Source organism: Tauraco erythrolophus, chromosome Z (genome assembly GCF_009769465.1).
Source record: "Tauraco erythrolophus isolate bTauEry1 chromosome Z, bTauEry1.pri, whole genome shotgun sequence".
Classification (NCBI taxonomy): Eukaryota; Metazoa; Chordata; class Aves; order Musophagiformes; family Musophagidae; genus Tauraco; species Tauraco erythrolophus.
In genome coordinates, this window is record NC_141496.1 from 76,775,976 (window position 1) to 76,802,675 (window position 26,700).

The 26,700-nt window shown below is 39.9% G+C and overlaps 1 protein-coding gene across 1 annotated transcript; it reads left to right on the plus strand.

Annotated features, from left to right (window-relative positions):
• The first annotated feature begins 2,332 nt into the window (after positions 1-2,332).
• HSD17B3 (hydroxysteroid 17-beta dehydrogenase 3) lies at positions 2,333-26,336 on the plus strand. Its single transcript, XM_086629687.1, has 11 exons — positions 2,333-2,510; positions 4,609-4,655; positions 10,591-10,666; positions 17,623-17,730; positions 18,450-18,517; positions 19,683-19,718; positions 21,823-21,857; positions 22,912-22,993; positions 25,015-25,080; positions 25,387-25,536; positions 26,226-26,336. Exons 1-11 carry the CDS (start codon positions 2,357-2,359, stop codon positions 26,334-26,336), a joined length of 933 nt encoding a protein of 310 aa, XP_086485813.1. The 5' UTR covers positions 2,333-2,356.
• The last annotated feature ends 364 nt before the right edge of the window (positions 26,337-26,700 follow it).

Genomic DNA, 26,700 nt, shown 5'->3' on the forward strand with positions numbered 1-26,700 from the left:
GTAAGGTTCTTGCAATGATTCCTGTGCAAGTCAGCAAAGCATCTATCGCAGGAAAAAAACTTAAGACTGGGCTGGATGAACAATTCTTCCCATTCATAATAGTTTATTACTTTTCCTCTCAGTATCTTGGCCTGAGAGCGTGTCTTGGACTTGTTACCAGCCTCCAGAAAAGAAAATTTCAATGGAGCACGGGCAGAACTGGGAGTGCAAAAGAAAAAACTGGAAGCTTGGATTTTGACTCCGTCAAGAGAAGTGACTTTGTTTCTTTTTCATTTAAAGGAGGTATTCAGAATCATTGTTGCCTATGAAGAACACCGTGCCACTTGTTCAGATTTAAAGTATGCCTTGAATAGTGAGTGATTCTTTGGGGAATTTGTGATTGTATGTAAATATCTCTTGAAATTTAACATTCAGAATTTTTTTGATCTGACTGGTCTTACTCATGGGGTAAAACAAGAAGTGTTATGGTATAGCAAACAGTAGTTATACTGAAATTTTAAGAGCGCTTATATGTGAGGAAAATGGATTGTTGATAAGCTGAGATGGTAATGATTTTTGTTTCTTCTTGTTACAGGTACAGTTAGTGTTACATTCATAGAATGGTTAGGGTTGGGAAGGGACCTCAAAGATCATCTAGTTCCAGCTCCCCTGCCATGGGCAGGTACACCCTCCACTACACCAGGTTGCCCAAAGCCTCATCCAGCCTGGCACTGAACACCTCCAGGCATGGGGCATCTACAACTTCTCTGGGCAACTTGTTCCAGTGCCTCACCACCCTCAGAGTGAAAAATTTCTTCCTTATATCTAATCTAAATCTACCCTCTTTCAGTTTAAAGCCATTGCCCCTTGTCCTATCACTACATGCCCTTGTAAAAAGTCCCTCTCCAGCTTTCCTGTAGGCCCCCTTTAAGTACTGGACAGCTGCTATAAGATCACCCCGGAGCCTTCTCTTCTCCAGGCTGAACAGCCCCAACTCTCTCAGCCTGTCTTCATAGCAGAGGTGCTCCAGCCCTTGGATCATCTTCGTGGCCTCCTCTGGACTTTCTCCAGCAGCGCCATGTCCTTCTTGTGTTGGGGGCTCCAGAGCTGAACGCAGTATTCCAGGTGGGGTCTCACGAGAGCAGAGTAGAGGGGCAGATTCCTTGCGATTCAGACATCATCTTTACTCTGTAATGCATCTGCTCATTGTGGTTTTCTGGCTGAAGTTGTCGATATTATGATATTTCACTTATATTGCTGCTCTTCAATTGGAGATTTCTGTGACCTGTCAACCTAACCTGTCACTTTTAGGTTAAATTTTAAAGATGATTCATGTTAAATGTGGAAGAATATAATTAAAATATACAGACAAGTTTTGGTTTACTTTATCCTAAGTGCATGTGTAAGCATCAGTGTTCCTCTTCTCCACTGGAAACTGATCTTTAAAAAATGGTTGATGTTTCAAATTGCTACTACAAAGAAGAGTGAATGTTGTTTCTGTGCCTTCCCTAAGAAATTCCGTATGTTGACTTTTCAAAATATTTTCGGTCACGTGAAGTCTGAATTTCATTGATTTTGTCTTTGTCTTGCAGTGAGATATTGTTTTTGTAAGTGTTTTTTCTGCTTAAGGTTTTGATACATGTCCTGAACTTTAATACTAGTTTGAACATACTTTGTTCAGAAAAGCTGAAAGTCCTGTTCCCTTGTTAATAGATTACTTCACTTTTTCATGCCATAATCACATCCCCTTGTAAAATGTCTGTAATGATATTAACTTCTTTCAGAAAGCTCTTAGAAAAGTTCTATAATACTGCTTTCTCTGTGTAGAAATAATTAGGTGACTTTAATAACCTTTCATTATTTTATCTTTGAATTTATAGATAAATCTATTTTTCTGGCCTCCTCGCAAGTTCTGTGTGAACTTGCCCTGGGAGTGTCTGGGCTACAGTTTAACTCTTCAGCGCTGTAAGAAATAGTGCTGATGTGTGTTATTTCCAAGGTTTGGAGTATTCTTATCCAGGGTTTTGGTTTAGACCCATCTTTAGTTTCTATGAATCCTAAACAATGGCAATAAAAATATTTTTTTGTTGTTTTTGTTCTTGGGTAGTTTCCAGAGAAGGAGTGAAACCTTTTCTTTAAAACAGGCACCAGAAATCATTGTTTAGTTTGGATTTTTTCAGTAGTTTATGAGTCTGGGAGTAATGTAGAGATGCTACTCTAATCTAAACCCTGGACATTCCTCAGCAAAAGAAAATCACGTGATTTGATTAGATTTCTCGCTTCTCTGCCAGTGCTCAGAGACCAGCAGCGTGCTGGAAAGAGGCATTTCCCGGGGAGAGAGCGACGGATTCATACTGGCTAACTGCCTTTGCTCGCCATGGAAGCATTCCAGCATCAGCTGCTCACTATTATTGGGGGTCTGGTCTGTGTCTGTACTCTGGTAAAGTGCATCAGATTTATGAAATATATTTTGCCACATAGCTGGAGTGCCTTGCCTCAGACTTTCTTTCGATCGCTGGGAGAATGGGCAGGTAAAGGAAACTTCCTCACCTTCTTCTGATAACTGAGTGATGGATTGTTACATTACTGATCGGGAGAGCTTTTCCTTACATTTCCTTACCCTGTCCCTTCAGAACAAAACACAGTTTCCATTAGGTGTAGTTTGCTTTGTTTCTTTTTGTTTTCTCCTTTTAACTTTGGTTTTATGATCCTGAAGGTTTTGCGTGACTTGGGGAGAATAGAAAAATAGTCAAATTGTTAACAGCTCATGCGCCTGGTGTATAGATGTGAATTCTCTCCCCATTCCTAGTTCCGATGTTTTTTCTCTACTGCAAATGCTTTAGTTTTAATAGCATTGCCTATATCCTCAGTTTCCTGATATGTGAAGCAACTAGTTTATGTCTAGCATATGGTCTGCACTCTTCAAAGCAACTTTTCTTTGTTCCTGGTGACTTTGCTCCAGTCTGTTTTTTTCTGAGTTGGTGACCTATCCTTAATGGTATCATTAACGAGCCAAATCTACTCTAGTCTAAAAACTTCAAAGGTTGCAACTTGGCAGTACTTTTCAAAAGATATTACACATTCTCATAAAATAACAGAAATGTTTAATAAACACCTTCTTCTTCCTACTGATCACGGATGTTTTTCTTAAGCTCTTTAGATTGTCAGTATTAAGCAAGAATAAACAGGTACTACAGTGTCTGTGTTCCTGGGCTACAAATGTCATTGATGATGGCATCTTGTTAAGAAGTGACCCAAACAGTACTCTTGTGCTACATTCCTTTCCCCCTACTTTAGAGACTCGATGTTTCTGGATTGAGTGCATGTTTAATAAGCGGATCTCACAGTGGATTAATGAGAAATGAAATCCCCCCTTTCGTAGAGGACCTGCCTGAATACCAGCTGCTTCTGAAGCAATACTTAGGTCTCATTTTGATTTAAGTGAGGCAACGACCTCTGTTCTGTGCGTGAGGTGAGGAGCAGCGCGTGGAACTTTCAGTGTAAAATCCTTGTTTCCACTGAAGGCTGAGACTTGTTTCCTTCTGCGGACCTTTTATGCTCTGTCCTTTTATAAACACAAAGTCTTCTGGGCCCAGTAAAATTAATGAGGCTTGGATGACTTGCTGTATCACATGGCACATGAGATCCTGAGAGTATTGAAAATTAAAGCTGAGAGATGGAAGCTGGTTTTCCAACAGACTCTTGCTTTTCATCTGCTGGTCTGCTGGAGAGCTAAAGATGCACTGCTGCTTCATTGGGGGGTCTCTTGTCTCTGTGAGATGAGAGAGTAATTGCTCTTCTCTTGGCAACGAATCTTAACGACTCAAGATCACCTTGCTTTCCCAGTGTCTCTTGCAATTTAGAAGTCTTTAACCCACATTTTTTAGATATTGACTGGTTTTCAACTTTGCTCTGAAAACTTGGCAGGTTTACCTTGGAATTGCTTTAGTGGTTTCTTACTTTTTTGTTTCTTCTTTACCTATAAGGTGGTAAGGATTTTCTTTCTATAGTTCCTCTTCAGTGTTTGCTTGCGTAACATTTAAAGTTCACAGTGCTTTACAAATGCTGAGGCTTGTTTACTTTCCCAGTGACACTAAATCTAAAGGTAAAATGAATAGGGCAGCTCTGAAGGAAGAAGGAAGATGGTGATAAGTTTGCTGTGATGTTTATTTACCTACAGATTTCATGTGTGAGAAAGTGTTGTATCAGTTTCGGCCACCAGTTAGTCCTTAGCACCTACCATTCTGTCACCAGCATGTAAGTGACAGACTTGCAAACCAGAACTTGTAAAAATATGTATATGGAAGAAAATTCTCCCACCTCTTAGGCAATTGACTTGTTGCTGAGTGTCTCTCAATTGAAAATAAGAGTAACAACTACCTAGTGCATCAGATAAGTTACTGTGGGCAGGGATTTTACTTTGAAGACAAAGCGTGCCAAACAAAGTAACTAAAAGCTGAGAAAGTCAGAAGGAAAAAAATTATTAAAATGGCTGATTCTGTGCTTTTGCAGAAGCATTTAGGCTGAAATGTTCAAGAAACAGGGATGATGAAGATTAAAAATTCAAGAAAGAACTAGCTAAAGCAGAGCTATAAATGTAATCCTGATTCTTCTTTTTACTTTCTCCAGTGGTCACAGGAGCCGGAGATGGGCTTGGAAAAGCGTATTCATTTGAGGTAAGATAGTTTACTTACCCTTGAGTTTATTTTAACAAAATGGCAATTGCTACCCCTTCATCAGTCTCTGAAAGTTAGTAAAATTATTCCAGGATTCAAAGCCACTGTGACAAGTATGGTACTAATCCTTCTCTGTGTGTGCAGGATAACGTCAATCAAGTTCTGAAAGAAAACTAGGACTGCATTTCAGAGGAAAGTCATGCTTTTTAAAGGCATGCCTCAAACAAGAAGTAAGGGAGAAATCTGTGTAAATTAATATAAACTCCCAGTTACATAAATTATAAGGAAACCTTGTGGTCTAATTAAGAATCGGGAGCTCTAGGAGGCAGCAGGAGGAGAGAGGAGCTCTGTACTGACCCTGTAGCTGCTGCAGTGCACTTACTACAGCCTCCCTTCTCTAGTCTCCCGTGCTAATCAACATGCTAATCACCTACAAGACAGGGTGGCCTTGTACTGTCTTGTGCTAGCCTTGCTGTTAGTGATAGTGACCGAATGGTAGATTTTCTCTTTTGTGTCTTCATTCAAAACTAGCTCTCTTTCTAGCAGATAAACAGCAATGAAACATGAGTTGTTGACTTCAGAGCTGAGGTGACCAGGTGAAAGTTAGCAGCCTGTAATACGCAAGAGCTTAGATGTGATACCTTCTGCTCATAAATTATATGTCAAAGGACAGGAAAATGAGTTTGCTTTTGAATTAATTTACAGGATTTTGAAGCTAGTCTTTTTAAGCCTTCTTTAAGCACCTACCTCGTGATTTTCATTACTGGGAGTGGCAATACAATAACTGCTTTTGAAAGTGCATTGAATGTAGGAAGCACAAAGACAAATACCAGCTATTATTTAACATTTGGCACAGTTGTGATAAAGATCACAAGCTCTTCTGTGGGAAAGAAGGGAAAACGTTGCCTTCTGTCTACTCACTGAGTCGCTGTAGCGATGAGCAAAGGGGAAGGGTCTGATGAATACTTAGATGAAAGAGAATGGGATGGGCTCAAGACCATTTCAGAGGAAACATCTGAAATGCTTAAATATTTATTTAGCACCATGCCTCTGGGTGTAGTCACGTGCACATGCAGCTTGCTGAACTAACTTTGTGTGTGAGCACCTGGTGACATTTTCTCCATGTGAAGGCTGCAGGCACCTGTGAATGTCTAGATCAGAGCCTCTGTTATTGTTCCCCATGTGCTATATGGGTTATGCAAGAGTAAACCTCATTTAAAAGGCTAATTATAGCATGTGAATGGCTGCTTTACACCATGAGAAAAAATAAAGCAACTCTTGTGTTGCTTTTTTTGCGTGTGTGTGTGTGGTGGTTTTTTTGGGTTTTGTTTTTGTTTTTTTTTTTTTAAAACACTTGGCAGGAACTGGCTAGATTTTGTGGAACATTTGTTCATTATTTTTGGCTTTGGTAGGATGACTGAGAGCCATCTTTATCCATGCTGAGATGTACCTTCCTCCCTAGGTGGTCCCTTTGATTGAAGCTATGCTCAGCTACTGCTCTGTGGGGCAGATCCCAAACCCACACCACATGAGCTCATAGCTTGGCACATCATCTTGCTGGCTGAGGTCGAAGCACACACTTGTGTGTGGCTTGTGGATAAATAAATCTGACCCTGCTGTTTTAATGTCTGTGTACCTTTGGAATTTCTGGCTTAGCACTACTGTCTTGCTGGTCTGATGTCAGGGTACAAAATTCTCTGATGTTCTGGCGTAGGTCCCTCTGGCCTTATGGGCTGAAGTGAAGGCAAGCCTTGTTTGATGGTCGCAGTGTCTGTTCTTCTAGGGTTTGAGCTCTGACACCAGGTGATGAATCTCTTCCTGATATCCTGCGCTCAAGCATGGGCTGATATGAATCACGAACTAATGTAAGTGCTCCACACTTGCTGGTAGTGTATGGAGACTAAGGAGAGCAGTTTTGTGCTTTGGAAGGCTAGCGTGATGTGGCTTTCTCTGTTTGGTGTCTTATGTGGCAATCCCAGTAGCTGGTTCACTGGGTAAAACCCAGCAGACTGAGGTCCAGGAAAGATTACAGAATTTACTGGTTCAGTACCATTATTTTCAAGGTTTATGGCTAAGTACAGGTCTCTTCAAAGTCTATTAAGCTCAAGAGCTGACTGAGGCTGTGAGAAGAGCCAAGGAGCTGTGAGGTCTGAAAAAACTATTTTGTTGATGCCAGGACACAGATTTGTCAGAGCAAATTATTGTCCCTTTTGTTTTCTGAGCTTGTGTTGAGAGGCAAGCACACACACAATTTGAGATTATCCTCCTCTGCATGAAAGTCCAGGCTTCCACGAAGTCTCTGTCTGTATTTCTAGGGTGATTTTGAATGACTGGCCTTCTTGAGCGTAAAGACCCTGACCTTTTAACTGACTGCTGTGATGTCAGAGTACTGCAGGGATTTTGAGTCTAGTTTGCTCTACTTATTTCAAAAGCCAGGTTCCTGCTAGATTTGGTACACTAGTTCTTGGGCTGATGATGTTTAGACGAATCAGACTTATAACATGGAACAAAAATAAGTCAGTTGTGATTGTGCTGCTAGGCTGTCACATCCCTACTCGTCTGTCAGCATTTCAAGTACTGGTGCAGTCTTGTTTGTTCTGTTTTTCTGATGTAATAACTACAGATGTGCGTTAGCATCTGTTACTGGCTCAGCAGCTCAAATATACTGGGTATATGGATGAAGCCATGCCATACTCTGAGACTTATGATTTAGCTTCTACACACTTCTCATTTAACGTCAGGGCACAAGCAGGCTGTTGGTGGCTCACGTGGTCACTGCCTTTTGTTATTGTTAATGGTTTATAACTCTCTTGTAAGTCAGGCCAGTGCTCGTCTCTAAATCAATGTTTTAGCAGACCATTTAGAGACAGGCACTGCATTCCTTTATTGATACAACAGTTTCTCAGTTCTTAAACTTTTGTTTCATTTTCTGAAATTGTGTGTGGTATTACCAGTAATATAATACAAGCCAAATATGTTCTGAGTTTTTCTGCTCCGATTGCATATGTAGTCTAGTTTCTTCACTTGGTCCTGGATTTATTCCTGGAAATAGTGCTATTCTACTTGTGTTGCACAGGTGTAGAGCTAGAAGAAAGCTTGCAGAATCCTTCTGCCCTGTTGTTTCTTTCCTGGTCTGCTGGACCGAAAGAGGTTGAAAGATTTGAATCATAGAGACCTTACAGGTCTGAACCCCAGTAAAGGAAAGAAAAGCGGTGAAGCACAATTCTGGAGAAGAGAGAAGAATCTCTTTTGTAATAGGTAAAAAATTATGGTAGGCAGCTACAGATTCCATAAAGCATTATTAGGGATTTTAAATTATTGTATCTAATGATCCCTGTAGAGTATAACCAATAAGTGTAACTGTAGTAGTTACATGCATGATTTGAATCTAAAACCTGGGTCTTGCCTTTCATGAAGCTTTATTGTCTAAAAATTCAACTCAGACTGAGCTGCAAAAACGTGCTAGAAAATGCAGTGTCTTCATACTAATTTAATGCTGGTTTAAACTTTTTAACAACGAGTTTGTGAGATTCCAGAGTGCATATTCTGCTTGATCTTTCTTCATTATTAGCCCCATTTCTAAATGCTAAGTTGTCATAATTCATTATGTCTGGAGTTGGTAATGATCTTACGTTTTTAGCAGTCTGAGAGGTTCAGGAGCATTTTAGTCCTTTACCACTGGGAGTCAGGATTTCCTAACACATGCAGCTTTACATTACACTGCTGGGAGGCAATGCTTGTTCTTAACTGTGAGGGGAAATACCATCCTCTAACGACAAACCCTTTTTATTTTAAGAAAATGCTTTGTGCTGAAGAGATCTACAGTAAAAGTTACCTTGATTTGAAATGCGATAGTGTTAACACTGATGTAACCTTTTCTGTGGATGGCCAGGAAATTCTTTTCTAAGCATAGTTCTTTTTGTTTACTTGAGGGTGCATTTGAACCTCACGATAGTTACAATGTCCTACAAAACCTGTGTCTGAAAAGGATGCACATTTCTGTGTGAGTGAGGAAGCCGAAAAGAGTAGCCAGGTGTGTAGCCTCTTTTGACTTGAGAAATGGCTGCTGCAGCCTTATACATCTGGTTATTCTCATATACAGCAGCAAGGGAGAGTCCTCTCACCAGATGGTTAACAATTTTATAAGATTGCCACAAACATGTGCTTTTAGCTGAAAAACAATGCAATCTTAGCAATAGGAATATTTTTTTCACTTAAATTTTAGGAGGGATTTTCCTACCAGATGAAATACAGAGACATAGCTGAGATGATATTGAGAAGCACAGTGAAGCAGAGCTTTGTTTTGATTCTGTATATGACATGGCTGATACTCGGTTTTTGGTCTGAAGGAACAAAAATTAAAATAATCTCCATCTGAACCCCCACAAATGGTAGAAATGAACAAATGACTGTGGAAATGGAGACCATGTCTCTGACTGGAAATGGCTTGAGTCAAGCTCGATGTGGACAAAGGGAAATCTGCCACTATGTAGATAATTAGAGTTCTCTTCCTGAGAACTTAAAAAGGAGCCCTTAAAATGGAGCCCTTTAAATAAGCTTTCGAAACTCCCGAGTGCCTAAGTCTGCGCAGGTCTCTCTGGAGCACTCGTCAAATATGTGAGAGGGTCTCCAAAAGCACAGGATTGTGAGCATGGTCTTTGTGCTGAAAATGCAAACTGTTGTGGCTGATACACTTAGTAGACAATCTGCCCCTCGTACTCTCAATGCAGTGAATTTTTGAACAAAGGTCCTCATTCTTTAACGTTCTCTGCATTGTTTTGGAAGAGCCCAACAGGACAAACTGTTTCTCTCAAATAAGTTTAAGGAGCAAGTGTTACAGGGAGTCAGCTATGGAAATGAAGGGATCTTCAGTGCGTGGGCTTCACCAGTTAGCTTCTTCTTCAAAGCAAACCTGTTACTTTCAGATAACCTTGGCTTTCTCTTTTGTGCTGACTAATTTAGCTCTCTTTCTGCTTGCTCTCATGGGCATTTTTATAGTTTCAGCCTTATCTTTCTTTATGCACACAACTACATTTAGCTTCCGCTTGTTAATAACTTAGTGTCACAAGCTGGGGCCATGTTTCTCTCTCAAGGTTTGCCTGAAAACTCTTTAACTGATGGGAATGGCAGGCCTCAAGAAAACAGGAGAAAACCATTATCTATTTGTTTTGCACGTAGTAATACCAAACTGACTATAAGCGGACTCCTGTGTTAAGTAGTGTTTGCAGCTATAAACTTCAACTGTTGCCAGCATCTTTATGAATATATGTTTGTGTGACTGTATTTTGAATTTTTGTGTATGGATTTCACCTTTTTTCCTTGGTTTCTTTTTTTTTTTTCTTGAGTTTGCATCTAATGAAAAGAAGAACAGTTGAAATTTATCCATCTGAACCACACAAGATTTTGTTTCTGTTAAGAAATATATTAATAAAGTCCAAATCCTTTCAAACTCTAGAGCCTTCAATTCAAAATGCTTAATCTACCTCCTCAGGATAAAAAAATGTGGGGGTGGAAGGTGATGTTGTAAAATGACTAGGAAGTCATCAACATATTTGACCTCTCAAATCCAAGTAGAAATAAAACTGTGTTTTGGGGAAATGTCACGTCACTTTCACTCCCTGCAGACTTTCATTCATTTGAAATTGGCTCAGATTATTTATTTTTGTTCGTATTCTTGGGGTTTGATTGTTGTCCAGTATATTTTTCTTGTAAGGGTCCAAGATTTTACAGTGAAGGAGATGTTTTAGAAGACTGTTAGAAGCCTGAGTATTGTTTGGCCTTGTTTAATATCTGTTGTTTTCCCGTTAGGCAGATGGCAGGTGAATGAAAGCAATTTTAAAAAATCCGTGATTGTTTTTATAGCAAAACTGGAAATATTGTAAAAATTCTTGTTACCTTACTGTTTTCCAACAGCTTTTATATTCCTTTCTTGTAGCTGGCAAAACGTGGATTAAATATAGTTATGATAAGCAGAACTCTTGAAAAACTGCAGAGAGTAGCCTCTGAAGTTGGTAAGTGTTTGTCTCAAACTCATCTTCCCGTTTAGCAGGCTGACTTTGCAGGGATCTGGAGGTCTATTTCCTCAGTACAGCATGTAGTTTTGTAGGGCCCCAGATATTGCTCCAATACTAGAAATAATTTCTGGTAGTAATGTGTTGCTTGAACCCTTCTAGTCATGAATTGCTTTAAAAATACAGGCTGTAATTCAAACAGTGCAATAGGTTGGATAAATAAAGTGAATATGCGTTCTTCACTGGCTTCAGTTGCCCTTAAAATCTGTAAATACAGGTAAAGAAGATCTAATATTAGAGTTGTTGGAGGAATCTATGAAACAGTTTATGCTTGGAATACAAAGGTTACTTTTAGGCTAGTTCTTGAAACATAACAGAGGAGTAAAAATGAAATCAAGGTACATTTTTTTTTAAGGTTTTCAAGTTGGTATACTTGGCTTTTGATAAAACAGTTAAATAGTTTGTCTTTAGAATTAATGTTCCCTTTGTTTTCTTCAAAGGAAATTAACATGTACTGTGAGGAATGGCTTGTTTAAATACATTAAGATTGACAGGATTTCTTTGGGAGTCAAATGAGTTTATATCCTCCATGAACTTTAAAGATCGCAGTAATCAAGGTTATTAAGATCGCAGTAATCAAGGTTATTCTTCCCACTGTTTCTTTTTCTATTCACGGCATCTGTCCACCAGGTTCCTTGACTCACTGGTTCCTGTGTGAAGCATGTGTCACTCCAAGACTACCCCTCTACCCTCTACTGCTTGCCTTTAAGCAGGCTTGGCAGCTGGCTCCAACGGAGTGTCAGGCCCAGGGTCTGTATCTGTAGAGAAAGCAGTGCACCTCTCAGGGATGTGGCAGACTTGAAGTGGATGAAAAAGCCTGTAACTTCTGAACCTGCAGTTACTGAAATCGTAGAATCATAGAATCATATAATGGTTCTAATGGGTTTGAAGACACCTCAAATATCATCTAGTTCCAACCCCCCTGCCATGGGCAGGTACACCCTCCACTACACCAGGTTGCCCAAAGCCTCATCCAGCCTGGCACTGAACGCCTCCAGGCATGGGGCATCTACAACTTCTCTGGGCAACCTGTTCCAGTGCCTCACCACCCTCAGAGTGAAAAATTTCTTCCTTATATCTAATCTAAATCTGCCTTCTTTCAGTTTAAAGCCATTACCCCTTGCCCTATCTCTGCATACCCTTGTGAAAAGTCCCTCTCCATCTTCAGGTACTGGAAGGCTGCTATAAGATCATCTTGGAGCTTTCTCTTCTCCAGGCTGAACAACCCCAACTCCCTCAGCCTGTCTTCATAGCAGAGGTGCTCCAGCCCTTGGATCATCTTTGTGGCCCTCCTCTGAACTCGCTCCAACAGCTCCATGTCCTTCTTGTGTTGGGGACTCCAGAGCTGAAAGCAGTACTGCAGGTGGGGTCTCATGAGAGCTGAGTAGAGGGGCAGAATCTCCTCCCTCGACCTGCTGGCCACGCTTCTTTGGATGCAACACAGGATACAGTTGGTTTTCTGAGCTGCAAGCGCACATCCCTTTTTTCCCAGGGATAGACTTGTTTTCCCTTGAGAAGCAAGGGGTATCAGAGAAGGAAAACACCAACTGCCTGCATAGTCTCTATAAGCAGCTGTATCTCTGAGACTAAAGTGACTATTGCTCACACAACCCCTCCTTAAGTAAACAGCCATAAAAAATGAACTTGTGTGCAAAACAGGCCAGCTCCAGTGTCATTGTTGCATTTCTTTGCAGCTAAATGTTAAAGAATTAAAATAATAGAAACCTAGGGACAAAAAAAGTGTAACGAATTTTTATAGTTTCTTTGCATTGTAAATTATAATCAGAAGGAAAGAATGAGAACAATAAGATTCCTGAAATTAATGTAGCTAAGTAAATTAAAAAAGTGATGGAGCCCAGAAAGATGATATACTCTAAATTCCTTTGCACTATGATTTGTTATAAGGCCATCCATGGGCCCCCTTCCTAATTGAGGCCGTATTGCACTGAGTTGTGTAGCAACACTTAAAAAAGGACTTGGCTTGACCTGAAAGGTACTGCCTGTAAACACTCCTGTGCCTTGTGCAAAAGTGATCTGTGACTTTTGGCACGTGAGGAAGCTTCCCTGCCTGCAGCAGCACTATCTGTGTAATCCAAGGAGAGGGAAGGTGCATGGTGTGAGCCCAGGAGCTCAGCCTACACTCATCAGGTTTCTGTGCTATGTTCAGCTGGGTTGTGGGCATAATGAGGTTTCCCAAAACTTGCTGAAATTGGTGGCACATCCCAATGAGATCTCTCCATTGTTTTCAGTGGGTTTTGGCTGAAGCCCAGAGTGACTCGTGTTGCTTATCGCGTCAGGTTGGAAATGAGTACCTAACAACAAGGAGAGGAAGCTGTAGCCATGAAGAGCACAGAATATCTGATCTGGAGGCCACTAAAATCAGCAGAGAGCTCTGGATGTGGGCCAATGTTAAAGCTTTGGAAACGTTCCACTGATTCCAGGCTTTACTGTATTTAAACCAAGCAGTCATTGGGAAGGAAGAAAAGTTAAACTTACTGTGATTTTATGTGAGTAAATAAAAAACAGAAATTAAAAACTAATCAACAACTTAACCAGAATGGTTTTACTGCTTTCTACTTTCTAATTCTCACTGACTTTTTCCTTCTAAACTGCTTAAATAAGCAGCGTCTGGCTCCAAGTAGTTATCATTACCCTGAACTAACATGCAAGGAGATGAAGGCACAGAGACACAGAGGTAAAAAGTTTGTTGTAGGCTGTGTAAATTTGTTGTAGGACTGGACATATTACGCGTGTTTCCTTTTGCTTCACAGCTACACTGTATATCTTTTTCCAATCAGTTGAGCACCATAATTGAAAGACTTGCCTCCCTTTTCAACCTGACAATATTTTTTTGCCTAATCATTCAATTTGGATACTGAGTAATGTAAATGAAAGGAGTCTAAAGTACGGATAATTCCACAGACTTCAGTGTTTGGCTTTCAAACAGTCCTGTGGGCCACAGGTGTGTCTGGGAACAGCTCTCAGAGCTATAGCAGGCAGAAATCCACCGTAAGAAAAACATTTCTACAAAGAAGCACTGGAATTGAAAACCAGATTTCCATCCACTTGGACAGGAAAGCTCTTTTAGAATGAGGAAAAGGATGACAAAAGTAAGTCTTGTGGAGGGCAGACAGAGAGGCCAATTACACCAGGTATACTTCTCATTTAACACATGGAGTATAGTGGTTGTGAAACATTGATTAAACCAAAAACCCAGGAGATTAGAAATGGTGGAATGCTACTAACTGCACTCCTTCTTATTTTTCTGCCTACATTGCTAAGGAAGCTGTACAGATGGATCTAGGTCCTGACGGAAAAGTTATACTATAGGATCTGTTTATATGACCAGGGTATGAGCTGTTTAACTGTTAATGCTGATCAAACAAAAGCCACTTCTGTAAGACATAGAAATTATTCACAACAAGCGTGGGATTTTAGGGGGTTTAGTTGTTTTGGTTTTTGGGTTTCTTTTCAAGAAGAAACAAACCCATATTTTAAAGAAAAATAAGGTGTGTGGTCCTCAGAAAGGAGTAGGAAATACAGCTACACTGGCTTAGACTAGCTGAGCGTGCAGTTCATTAATTTGGGTTTGATGAAACCATGCCTGTTAGCATAGAATAAAGCTGTGAACGTAAAAACCACCCCACAGAATTGGCAAGAACTGAATGTGTTTTGCTCCCACTAAGACCCGTAAAGGTGCTAATTCATTCAGCTGTACCCCCCCCCCCGCTGCAGGCTCAATTTCCAGTCTGGTCTGCTGTGTCCTCCGCCCCGTGTCCTTCCAGAGCTAGCTCCTAGAGCCAAGCAGGTAACAAGCTGCGATGATTGACTAACATAAAACAGGTCACTTGGCACACCCTTTGTTCGTCACTAAAGGCTGTTAAGAATGCCTGTTGTGTCTTGCTGATCCCCTGAGGTAGAGCATTATTGCTCAGCGCTGTTTTGCCAGATATGCACTACTACATAATAGAGCGCTTCAGGGCCTTGACTGATGTTCTGAGTGCTCTGGTAGCTAGTAGCAATTCCCACGGGTTTTTTTTTTTTGTTCTCTGGTATCTTCTTCATCTTTGCAGTTCTGCTTTTACACTCATTCTTTTTGTTTCTTCTCTATTTTCCTGTTATTTCTGAAACTGAGTTATAGTTCTGAGGAGATGTGTTTCTCCGAGACACTTTAGAAATGTAGCCAGAACTTGTGCTTTATAATCTAACAACAAATTTTATATTTCTCCCCAGTCTTAAATCTTTTTTAAACCTCTTTCTGTCATTAAAATAACTTCTCATTTTGTTTTCCTCTCTGCAAATTTCCACTGAATATGAACTCCATCTTAGAATCATAGAATGGTTTGTGTTGGAAAGGACCATAGAGATCACCTAGTTCCAAACCCTTTGCCACGGGCAGGGACACTTTCCACTAGATCAGGTTGCGCAAAGCCCCATCCAACCTGGCTTTGAACTCTGCCAATGATGGGGCATCCACATCTTCTCAGCCTGACATCTTAGCCTCATCTTAACCTGAGTGCTTCTCTCTATTCTTATTCAAATTTTGCTATAGTACTTCAAAAGTGTCTCCTCTTTCTACAAAGATCAGTTGTTGTGTCACTCAGGTGTTCATTTTGCTACCTCAGGTTTTTGGAAGATCTTCATAACTCTCTGAACAGAAAAGGAGAGTTTCTGGCAGACTACATGTCCTCACCAACTTCATGCTTCTTTCTGATTTATTCTCCTTTTGGTAAAAGTCAAAAGGCGACACATTATCCTCTCTGACAAGTGGGATTCCCAGGAAATCTGAGGTCAGGAGGAGTTAGATGTATCCTTCTTAATGATATATTTTATAATATGCCGGATCAAACAACTCAGTTCAAGTTTTTAGTTTTCTGTAAGTTAGTTTTCTCTAAATTTTTAAAAATGACAAAAACCTGTCCTGATGTTTGAAAATCTAGGCTTTTTGCTTTTGGCATACTTAGGACTTCTAAAAAGACTTGGAATGGCTTGTGTCTTCAAAGACTGTCATAAATCTTTGTCACAGAGAGGGAGAGACATAAGGAATATTGGAAATTATTTTTTGTCTCTCTCCTTTGCAGAATTGTTATCATTTTCTGAAGAGCTATCCCTGGATAATTCATTTATCAGCATTATATTTTTATTGTTTTTTAATATATTGGTTTATTCTTAAATGAGACAGAGGAAACCCATCTGGAGTACTTGTTTGTTGGCTGACAGTGCTGGTTGCAGCCGTACGGTTCTGTATGGACAAGGGGATGCAGAGAAAGTCCAAACGGTTTGTTTGATCCTCGTTTTTATGTTGCTCTAGTTTTGGCTGCCTTTCTCATTGCCCGCAAGAAAGATGGCCACAACATCACTGCGCTTTTTAAGACCATCTCGTTTTGTTTATAGAGCTCTTCAATCAGAAGGTCACTGTAGGTGTCTGCTCCAGCTGTTGCTCTGTTCTTTCCCTTCGCTGCATTTCCACTCACAATGTCCTTTTCTTTATAGTCGTACCATTCCCCCAGCTGGGGACCACGGCGGGGTCATTTGCCACTAGAGTTGCTTTTATAGGTTGAAGGTTCAAAGGGTGCCTCGTCCCTTTCATACACACAACTGCAGCTTGGACGTAGGGCAAGAAAAAGGGCACTCCTTCCTCCTTTCTTCTGTCATGGAGACAGATGTCCTCTAAAATTGCACACAGGATGAGGCCTGCATTTCAGATCTGGAGTCAGAGCATCTGCTGGCTCCTCAGACCACTTGTGTTACCTGGGTAGTGTAAAGTTCAAGGCAATGCTCGCTCTCACTTGTATGATAAATTAGGCTCCACACAAGCAAAAGGGATGGAAAGCAGACTTTCTGCCACTACCTGCACTTGAATTCCTGCCACTTGCAGCAAGTCTGCGATCCAATCGTGTACTGACATTTCCAAGCCTTGCTTGTCACTTTTTCAGCAGACTTCATCTGGATTTCAGGTTGCCCGTAAAACTTGAAAGCGGGTTTAGTAGCAAGAATTTACAATGTGAACATCTAGTTAGAAGAGACCTTACTGGGCCCCTTTAAAGGAGAACCTTGCCTTTAAAGTGAGTAAATAAGAGCCTTTACCTCTTTTCCTCATGAAACTTCATTGAAAATATGAACAGCAATAAATCAACTGCTGAGAAAAATGGTAATGTACAGCTGGGCTCCACTTCTGCATAGCAATGACACTGGAAAAATCATACACATTTCCCTTTCCCTTCTGTGTAAATTGACCTTGTAAAACTTAAGCTATACCCTCCCTTAAATGCCTTTTAGTCCTGCAAAATCCTGGGGAAGGTTCAGTCCATGGGAGTGCAAATATCAAAATAGGAGAGGAATTGTTTGAAAATAATGCAGAAAATAACCACATCGCATCCAGCCCTGTTTTTCCCTCCTCCTCCATGAGGACTTAAGCTCTGCCTGTTAAAATGTTCATCTTATACATGAAAATACTTTAAAACAATTCTGCAAAACACTGCTTATGTAGAGGATCTGACACCCACGTTCACTTGTTTAACATATGCTGACAGTGTTAATTTATAAATATTATGATAACTAGGGGAAGAAGTCCTATGTTGTTTATTTCTGGCGTGTTTTTCTTACTGAAAGACCAAATGCTGTTTAGATTTTGTGAGGGAACTTCCACTGATTTCAGGGCATAAATTCATCCTATATTTGCCAGCCCGTTTCCTTGAAAACAACTGGGTACAGTGAGAGAGTTTTGCTTGTGTTTTGGTCTTTCTTAAAGCAAGAGAATTGAAACAATTGCTTATTGAAAGCAGACATTACTAAATAAGATTTCTGATTGTTTCTCTGATTACTTAACTACAGCTTTCCCTCTCTCTGGGTAGATGCAAAGGGGTTTTCTTTTTTTTTTTTTCTCTTAATTACAGAGCAGGCTACAGGTCAAAAGGTGAAGGTTATACAAGCTGATTTCACTAGAAATTCAGTGTACGAGAACATTGAAAAAGGTCTGCAAGGCTTGGATATTGGCGTCCTGGGTGAGTCACTAAGGCCTGTTAATTGAAGAGTATTTTATGGCTGTAGTGTACTAAACGTAGAATTATATAAATGATGTGTCGTAACAACTAGTTTGCCAACACTTAAAACCAAGCATACAGCTGCCTAATGCATTTGAGGGTTAGTTACCATGAAGAAGTTTTAAAAGTGAATTAAGATTCTCCAAAGGCTTTCCATTTCTATGTATAGAGGCTTCTTTACTGTGAAACCTCTTCTGTTGCTTTATAAGCAGCATCAGCTTGTGGAGCAACTTCTTCCCTGTTTGAGTTCAAGGAATTAATTTTCACTATTGGTTGTTTTACAGCTGTATACAATTCTTTTATTCAATCTGAAATGAGCCTGGGGCTAGCACTAATTGGTACGATCCACACAGCAACAATGAAAACGTGTTTTTTTGGGGAAGCTTTGGAGTGGTTTTTTTTTAAAGAAAATAAGCCTTTTAACAGTGAAACGAAACAGCAACAACAAAACACAAACAAGCAAAACTCCAAACTGTAGCAACAGACTGTTTTCCTGTTCTCTAAAGTCGGTACTGATCAGTACCCATGATCAGTGAGAAACAGACTCAATGGTAAACAGCATTTCTCTTCACGTAGAGCTCAAAAGCTTCTGAGCCTTGAGGAGAAGCCGTTTGTTTAACTAGCTGAACTATGAACTTTTGTCTAGATTTGGTTCTTATCACTATGTTTCCTTTGATTAGTTAACAATGTTGGAATGCTTCATAGTCCTCTTCCGTGCCGTTTCCTCAATGGACCAGACATAGATGAGGTAGGATTACTCTGTGGGTTTCTACTTCCATTATAACAATGAAGAACTGTAGTTCCACTTAACAAGGGACAGATTCTGCCCCTGCTACCATCAGCACGTATTTAATTGTTCAGCTGAGTGGGAAAAGAACTGGACATGAAGGAGCATATTTTGAATTGTTTTTAATGCTCAGAAATGCTCGCAAAAGAAGCATAGATTTCAGCTAAATTGCAGCAAGTGCTCGGTAGTGGAGCGGAGAGTGCAGCTGGCCTGGTTGTAGCAGGGATCAGGATCCCTTCTGGATCACTGCTCACATGTAATCTAATGGGGCCCAGCCTGGTCACAGCCACAGCTGAAGTGTGGGGTTCTTGTTAGTATTATTAAAATTTACTTTCTTTGGAACACCATTGCTTAAAGACGTGAAAAAATGAAAAAACAAGCCTCATTTAAACACAGTTTACTTTTGGGAGGGAATTAATTTACATGTGTAGAATAGTTTGACAGGACTGAGGATATGATCAAGTTTTTCCTTGCCTTATTGTTATTTACCTCCATAGCATTAGCCATGAAAGCAACCAGAGTTTGTAAATGTGTGTCTTGCTAGCACCTGACTCAGGATTTGTTCAGTATCACCATCTACTACACATCAGAGATCCTGGAGCAGGGTGCTCCCCTCAGAGCTGCAGCCCTATGATGGCACCTCTGCTGCTGCCACGGCTTGTGTTTGCTTGCTGGTCCTGGGAGGCTCTCTCTACGTGGCGGTGCGTTTTCCGCACAGGCAGTCCACCTCTGTCGCCCAGAGCTGCTCAGTCTCAGCCGGGCACCTCGGTAACCTGTCATCTGTTTGCAGCCACCTTGGATCACGGGCGCCGTCGCTGCTTGGACACCAGCCTTCCAGGCTGCACCACGTGCTAAGGCGTCTTTGGGCAAAACGGAGGGGAGAGAGTCAAAGCGGTGCAAAGCGGATTTGGATGCCGTGTTTAAAATAAAACGGAGCAGGGCTCACCTGCTTTTGGGTATCCCGCATGGTAGGCGCAGGCAGTGGCAGTCGGAGGCAAGCAGAGCAGCCCCGAAAGCAATTGCCTTGCTGGAAAGCTTCTAAATTGTGATGGCTAGCTGCGTTACTTAGGTAAGCCACAAACTCTCTAAGTTAATGATGAACTTTCTGTTTTCTTGCTTCCTGCAGAACCTCGTCAACTGCAACATTATTTCTGTTACAAAGGTAGGTGACACACATCTATGTTACATCTGTAATTATTTTAGTGGAATGAAACTAGTCCCACACAAGACCGACCAACTAGTTTTCCTGTGTACTCTATCTGCAGATAGTAATTTTCAGCAGGAATGTCAGCATTGTTTTAAGGACCCCATCTGTTTCTACTGCCTATGGAATATTTTGATCAGAGCTGACTGGAAACGTTTTAACACAGTTGCTTGGTTGAGACACATCATTACACTGCAGCTGAAACATGTTGCAAAAACATGTTGGCTTTGGTAAAGGGAGATTTGTTTCAGAAACAAAATCTTCAGGACGGGAAGATCTGCAGTTTTTGTACGGCATGTGCATTTTTGACACAATTCTGTTCTGCAAAAATTTTTTGTATCAGTACAGGACACAGACTTAAGGAGCTGACTCCCAGTTCCATGTTGTCACCTCTTAGTGTTAATTTTGGTCACCTGCTTCCCTTGCAAGTACAGTTAGTGTTTCACATGTTCCTCTTCTGATGGAGATTTGTATTGCTCTGCTGTTTGCAAGCAGCATGTTAACATGAACAAAGCAGAAACAAGAGCTTTGTAGTTCATCTCAACCTTGGCTAGTGTCTTTCTAAACATGACATGAAAATTATCAGCAGATGTTTGTTTTTCTTTGGCTAGCAAACTTTGCACCCCAAATTTGTACTGCTGCTTAATGACTTCAAATAATAAATCATATAATACTAGTCAGTTGAAACAAATTCTCCCATGAAGCAGTTTGATGAACTTTCTGCTTCTAGGTGGTTTGTTGTTTTTTTTTTTTTTGTATTTGTATGTCAAAAGAACAGAAGTATCTGCAATACCTGAATGCTATGCATAGATGCCTCATGAAAAACAGGTAAACGTTTTGCACCCTGTCAGCCTGGATACAAAAGGGTACTCCCTTTGTCATTTCTCACCTTACACATACCTAAGAATCAACATCTTCTACTTCACCAGAGCCTGGGGATTCCTTTCTCCCATTGCTGCAACCACGTCCTTTTCAGTCTTTCATGAACACTCACTTTCCCCCAAAACACAAGGAAGAAATCATACTCCTAACCAGCATTCCTCATGGTTAGGTACAAATCATCTTTAAATCTGTTTGTTTTTTTTTTTTTTTTCCCCACCTCCCTGCCTTGATTCCTGCTAGGATCCTGCTCACCAGTTCTTGCAGTGGGATATGCAAACTCCAGGAATTCCCGGGTCCCGCAGATTCCAGCGGGATTTCCAGCACTGCAAAACCAGGACCTTTTCCCATGTTTTCCACTTTACTTGAAAAATCCCCTTCACCCAAGCTGATGTGACCCACCTTCACTGTCATCCTTTCTGAAAACGAAGATTGTGAACCCCACCCTGCTCCTGCTATCCTATTGTGCACAATGACATTACTGAAAAAACAGGGAATTAACAAGGACAGAATTAAACTGCATCATTATTTTGCACTGCTTTTCATTACTGCCTTTTACAAGTTTAGTCGCACTCTCACCCTGAAAAAATTTATACAGTATGTGTGTTTTTATAAAGAGCCTATAGTATGAGTATGGATTCCCTAGGGACTTAGGCTTACTATCAATAATATTCTTTAAATACAACAAACAGAAGTAGATTTCTTACCTAAGAATAGATTTAACATCACTTTAAAAATCACAAGCATTATTAAGTCTATTGTTAAAATTAGAATGGGTGATTAAATAATTAGCACCAAAAATTATGCTAAAGCTGTCTTTTGTAGCACATCGATTTTCTGCTGTTTGTGGTTCAGGTAGGGCCAGAAGCAAAAATGCAAAAACACTATGAAGTTGACTTTCTCGTTACAGTTATGATTCAGATACTGCTGAAAAGCTTTGGGTAAACATAAGACTTTCCCTACTTAGAAGACTAAACTTTGGAATTTTTTGACAATTCAGTCGATTTGCAGGCTACGTTTTTTTCAAAACTTTGAATGTGCCATATTTTAGCTATTTGAACTGTATACCAATGCCTGGGGCTTGAGCAAGTGGAAATATTGTGAAAAAAAAAACAAGATCAGTTGAAAAATGCAATCAGAAAGAGGAAGAATGGATATAATTTTTAACATATTTGTCTTACAGATGACAAAAATAATTTTGAAACAAATGGAACCAAGGTAAAAAAATTTTTTTCTAGAACCTTCAATAGGTTTTAGCTGCCACCTCCAGTTTATTGAGTGGTAGCTATGTGTTTTTATGATTAACTTCTCCACTTTGCGGTATTTCAGTTAGTAAGATTTTCTTCTGTTGCTGTTAGTGCTGTGTGAATGGATGACAGGAGCTGCCACAAATTGTCAGTCAACTGTAGAACAAGACAAAAAACATAAAATATACATCTGTGTGAACTAAAACCAGCAGGTGTTGCAGAAATAAAATGGCATGTGATGGGTGTAATGAGGCAAGAAATGGCATTTGAATGTATTGTCATACTCTTCTAAAAGTGCTAGCTGCACTTGGAATGATAGTTTTCAACCTCTGGAAATGTCTGTACTACATCAGAGAGATTAATTCTGCTATGCAATTAAGGATCCCTTTTCTCCTTGTAATACAATGTGTATTTTAGATATGGGGGTCCTTAAACCAGAGGTTAAGGTCTTCAGATGGAGCTTCTAGAAAACATTGTTAACCACTGCGTTTTGGAGGACAGTGCATGCGTTTTGTTTTGGCAACAAAACAAGCTCTTACTGTTTAATTGTTTTGGTTGTGGTTTTGGGGTTTTGTCTTGTTTTGTTTTTCTGGTTGTTGCTGAATGAATTGTTTTTAGTGATTTTTACAGGGAGTTGTGAATAAGGAAGCTAAACCAACAGATGTATGGAGCAGGAAAAAGAATGTGCTGGCTAATGAGCAGAGGGGACCTACCAATTACTTAGGAGCATAAATCTTTCCTCTCATGGCAGTTTTTGCTCTGTTAGATGTACAATAGCATATACAATGTTCCCATGGTTCTGACTGCACTGGGCATTTAAATTTCACTTATGACATTATTCCTAGCTGTTTCAGACTTAATTGCACCTAACTACACCATAAAAATTGAGCCTTTTGAAAGTGTAGTTTCTACAGTATAATAGGAGAACTATGTCTTCTGGGGAAAAAAGTTGTTTTCAACTTGTGCAGGCTTTTACTATAATACTGTATAATGTAAACTGAATGTAACTTTAAATTAAATTTCAGACAAAAAGGTCTTATTCTGAATCTGTCCTCTGGTCTGGGTACTTTCCCTTGTCCATTATACACAATGTACTCAGCTTCTAAGGTAAGTAATTCACATTGCTTTATAAAGAAATCCTCATCAAGTGTTTACCACAGTGCTTTTATCACCAATATAGATTTTCAGGACATAAATCAGTGTTGCTCCACTGAACTAATGAAGCAACATTAGCTGACACTAGCTGAGAACTAAGAATCAGTGAAGCTATATGAATGAAGTCAGTTGAAGGTATGTCTGATCATCAGAACATTTTTGCCTTTGATTAAATAGTATTATACCAGTGCTCACAACCTGTGCTCATTCTGGGAAGTGATGATTATTACCACACTGGATTAGTTAGTTTTCTCAAAACTCTAGATGCACAAAAGTACGAGAGTTTGCTTATGGAACCAAAAATAAAATTCCTGTTAGGTGGGTGGTGAGCTGCCTGCTTTCATAGATTTCACTTTGAAATTTTGCTCTGAGTTAAAACCCCAGAGCTCATAAAAATGAGGAGTGAATGATTCTTATTGAAACTCCGAAAGCAACTTGCTCAGCTGAGGCTTGCTCCATATTAAAAATTCTAACAATATTTCGTAGAATCATAGAATGGTTTGGGTTGGAAAGGACCTTAAAAGTCATCCGGGTCCAACCCCCCTGCCATGGGTAGCAACACCTTCCACTACACCAGGTTGCTCAAAGCCTCATCCAGCCTGGCCTTGAACACTTCCAGCGACACTTCTCTGGGCAACCTCTTCCAGTGCCCTGCCAGTAGCATAGTGAAGAATTTCTTCCTTATAGCTAATTGAAATCTACCATCTTTCAGTTTAAATCCATTGCCCCTTGTCTTATCACTACATGCCCTTGTAAAAAGTCCCTCTCCAGCTTTTTTGTAGGCCCTCTTTAGGTACTGGAAGGCTGCTAGAAGGTGTCCCTGGAGCCTTCTCTAGGCTGAGCAACCCCAACTCCCTTGCTTTAACATAGCTAAAGATCAGCTTGGTAAGAAAAAGCTAGTTATTCTTGGCAAGAATTTCTAGTTTTCCATTTCCTTTTTCTCTTTTTAGCAGAAGTTTCTCATTAGTCAAAACTTGAACTACGTTCAAACCAGACAATTTCAGTTCCTTACAAAAGTTTTGCTAATGTTATTTCAAAGTGATATGGTGCATTGATTGTACTAGTTTGACGTTTTTCATTCTTGGATATCTTTTACCTTTGTTTCTTTTTAAGTTGCCTTTTTTTTTTTGCAATGTCCTGAAAGGATACTATTGTACTTGTCAGTATATTGATGTTTCATGCAATGAACACTATTGGTGTTTAAATTGTAAGACCTGCCAAATGATGGCTTTGAAACACTGTCATTTTTTCTGCTTGATAGGACTTTTATATTTCTAATTACAGAGGAGTGATCCAATGTTGTCAAGTTTCTGAATATTTCTCAAAGATCTAACTCCTAAAATCAGTCTTAAAAGAAACTTAACTTTTAGACAAATAAGTTAGTACATGTGTACTCTTCATGGTGTGGAGAAAAGAACTTAGATAAACCCTAAAGGTTGAACCTATGAACCACCCCCTCCCCCGCCTCCCATATTCCCAAATACATGGCCTTGAAAATCACATTTTTAGGTTATGCTGATAGGTATACATTGATGACATAAGTCGTATTTCATTCTCCTCCTTATTGTAAGAGAAGCAGCAGTGTAAGCCTTGAACTGGGAGGGCAGGCGTCAGCCACGTGAACCAATAGCTAGAATAAATGGGGCTCAGGTGTTTATACCTCTGCATTTTCATAAATGTGACAAAGCTTTCAGTCTGGAATGCAGAAGTGCTTGTTTCATATATGGCTTAGGCCAATGCCAGGCTCCATCTTTTCTGGTGCAGATAAACAGTCAATCTTGCCATAGCTCATGTGCACCAGTAGAAAGCGCGTCTTGAAAAGTTCATTTCTATGTTTTTCACCACTGCACTGTGCCTTAGGTTGTATGATGTTTGGCCATTTTTGTCAAGGACCTGTTCGCACGTATTTGTGAGCATATGTGAAAGTACTTAGTTTCCTAAGCTTAATGTTATTTTGTTTTATTTTATTCTAGGCTTTTATAAGCACTTTCTCCAAAGCACTACAAGCAGAGTATAAGACAAAGGGAATTATCATACAGGTGATGCTATATCTTGCCATATTTGCCTTCATTTTAACAAATCCTGCAAGACTATCTAAGACGCCTAAATCCGTATAGTGTAGCCATCCTTGGCGAAGTGCTGGGTCAAAGCTTTGTCTCTTCCCTGTATGCAAAGATGGGCTTTTTTCCTTATTCCACCAGAGTAATATTACTTATTCCACATAGTGCCTTAATCCATTGCAAATATCTGTTATAATTTGTCAGATGCTGTAGGATTCTGCAGAGTGAATGGCTTTGTCTAAACGTTAGATGACATTACACTGTTATTACGATTTCTCATTTTAGGTAGTGGCTCCTTACGGTGTTTCTACTCCAATGACAATGTACCAAAAGCCTGGTCTTATTACAAAGACAGCAGAAGAGTTTGTTAGTGAATCACTGGATTATGTCACCTTTGGAGATGAGATTTTTGGATGTTTAGCCCATGAGATGCTGGTAATTGAATTTGACAGTATGTAAATGGGTCCCAAAGGCTGAACCAAGGCTCTCTGGGCCCAGTAGGTTCTTTTGACTGATTTCAGAGACCTTAAGGTTGAACATCAAATGAGAAACAGTCAATACGTTACTAAGGCTAATATGACACAAGTAAACTATGAGAGGAGTAAAGTACAAGTAAAGCACAGTGGTATCAGCACAGCGTGGCTTTCTCTGCTTTTGCGTCTTAAGCTGAGCTCAGTTTGATATCTGGTTAGACTTTATCCTTTCTCCAGCTGCCTTTTTTCATGACCCTATTAGGAATACTTCTGAGACCCCTATTCCTTTACAGAAATTGGCCAGCAGATTCAAAAGTTTTTAGTGGGGAAAGGAAAGGACATAAAACCAGACTGTGCTATCACATAAACATCATTTCCTTAGGATACCAAGCTAAGAAAATAGAATAAATATTTATACATGGCAGCTGTTAACGATGAACATTTAATGAAAAAATAGGGATGAGAACAAATTTGCTGAAAACTGAGAGGAATGAACATTTCCCTCTAAGAGAAACATACATACTGAAAGTATAAAGTAAAAGGTTTTGCATTTACTGTTTTCTATGACCTTTCTGAACACTCAGTTAATTTCTTTCAAGAGGTTCCTATAACCCTTTGACTTTGTATTATTTTTGCTTGATTATTCTGAAGGCGTGTGTCCTGCAGTTCATCCCTTTATGGGTATTCCACAGCGACAGATTTCAAGAAGCAATCCTGCATGCATTTACCAGTTATCTGAAGAAAAGGTGGAGGAACCCCTAACAGAGACATTTTTTTCAGAGGATGTATAATGGGAAACCCCAGCAGGATGCATTTTACTGTGTCTCTGTGTGTGTGATTGATGAAGGAATCAAATCACTTTGAGCCATAGCTCCATCCAAATCACCTATCAAGTGATAAGTGATTTGATCTAATGAATGTATTAAACAAATTAATTCCTGTCCCTTTCCAACAGCTAGAGCTGTTCCAGTGACTTCTGTGTGCCTTACACAGGTTCTAACAAATTTATGTTACTATTTTAACATAAGCTTGGAGGCCACAAATATTTATGTCTATTTGATGTTCAAAAATAAAAGAATAATTTGCTTGATTTCCAAACTTGTTCACCGAGTATTTTGATGCTTTT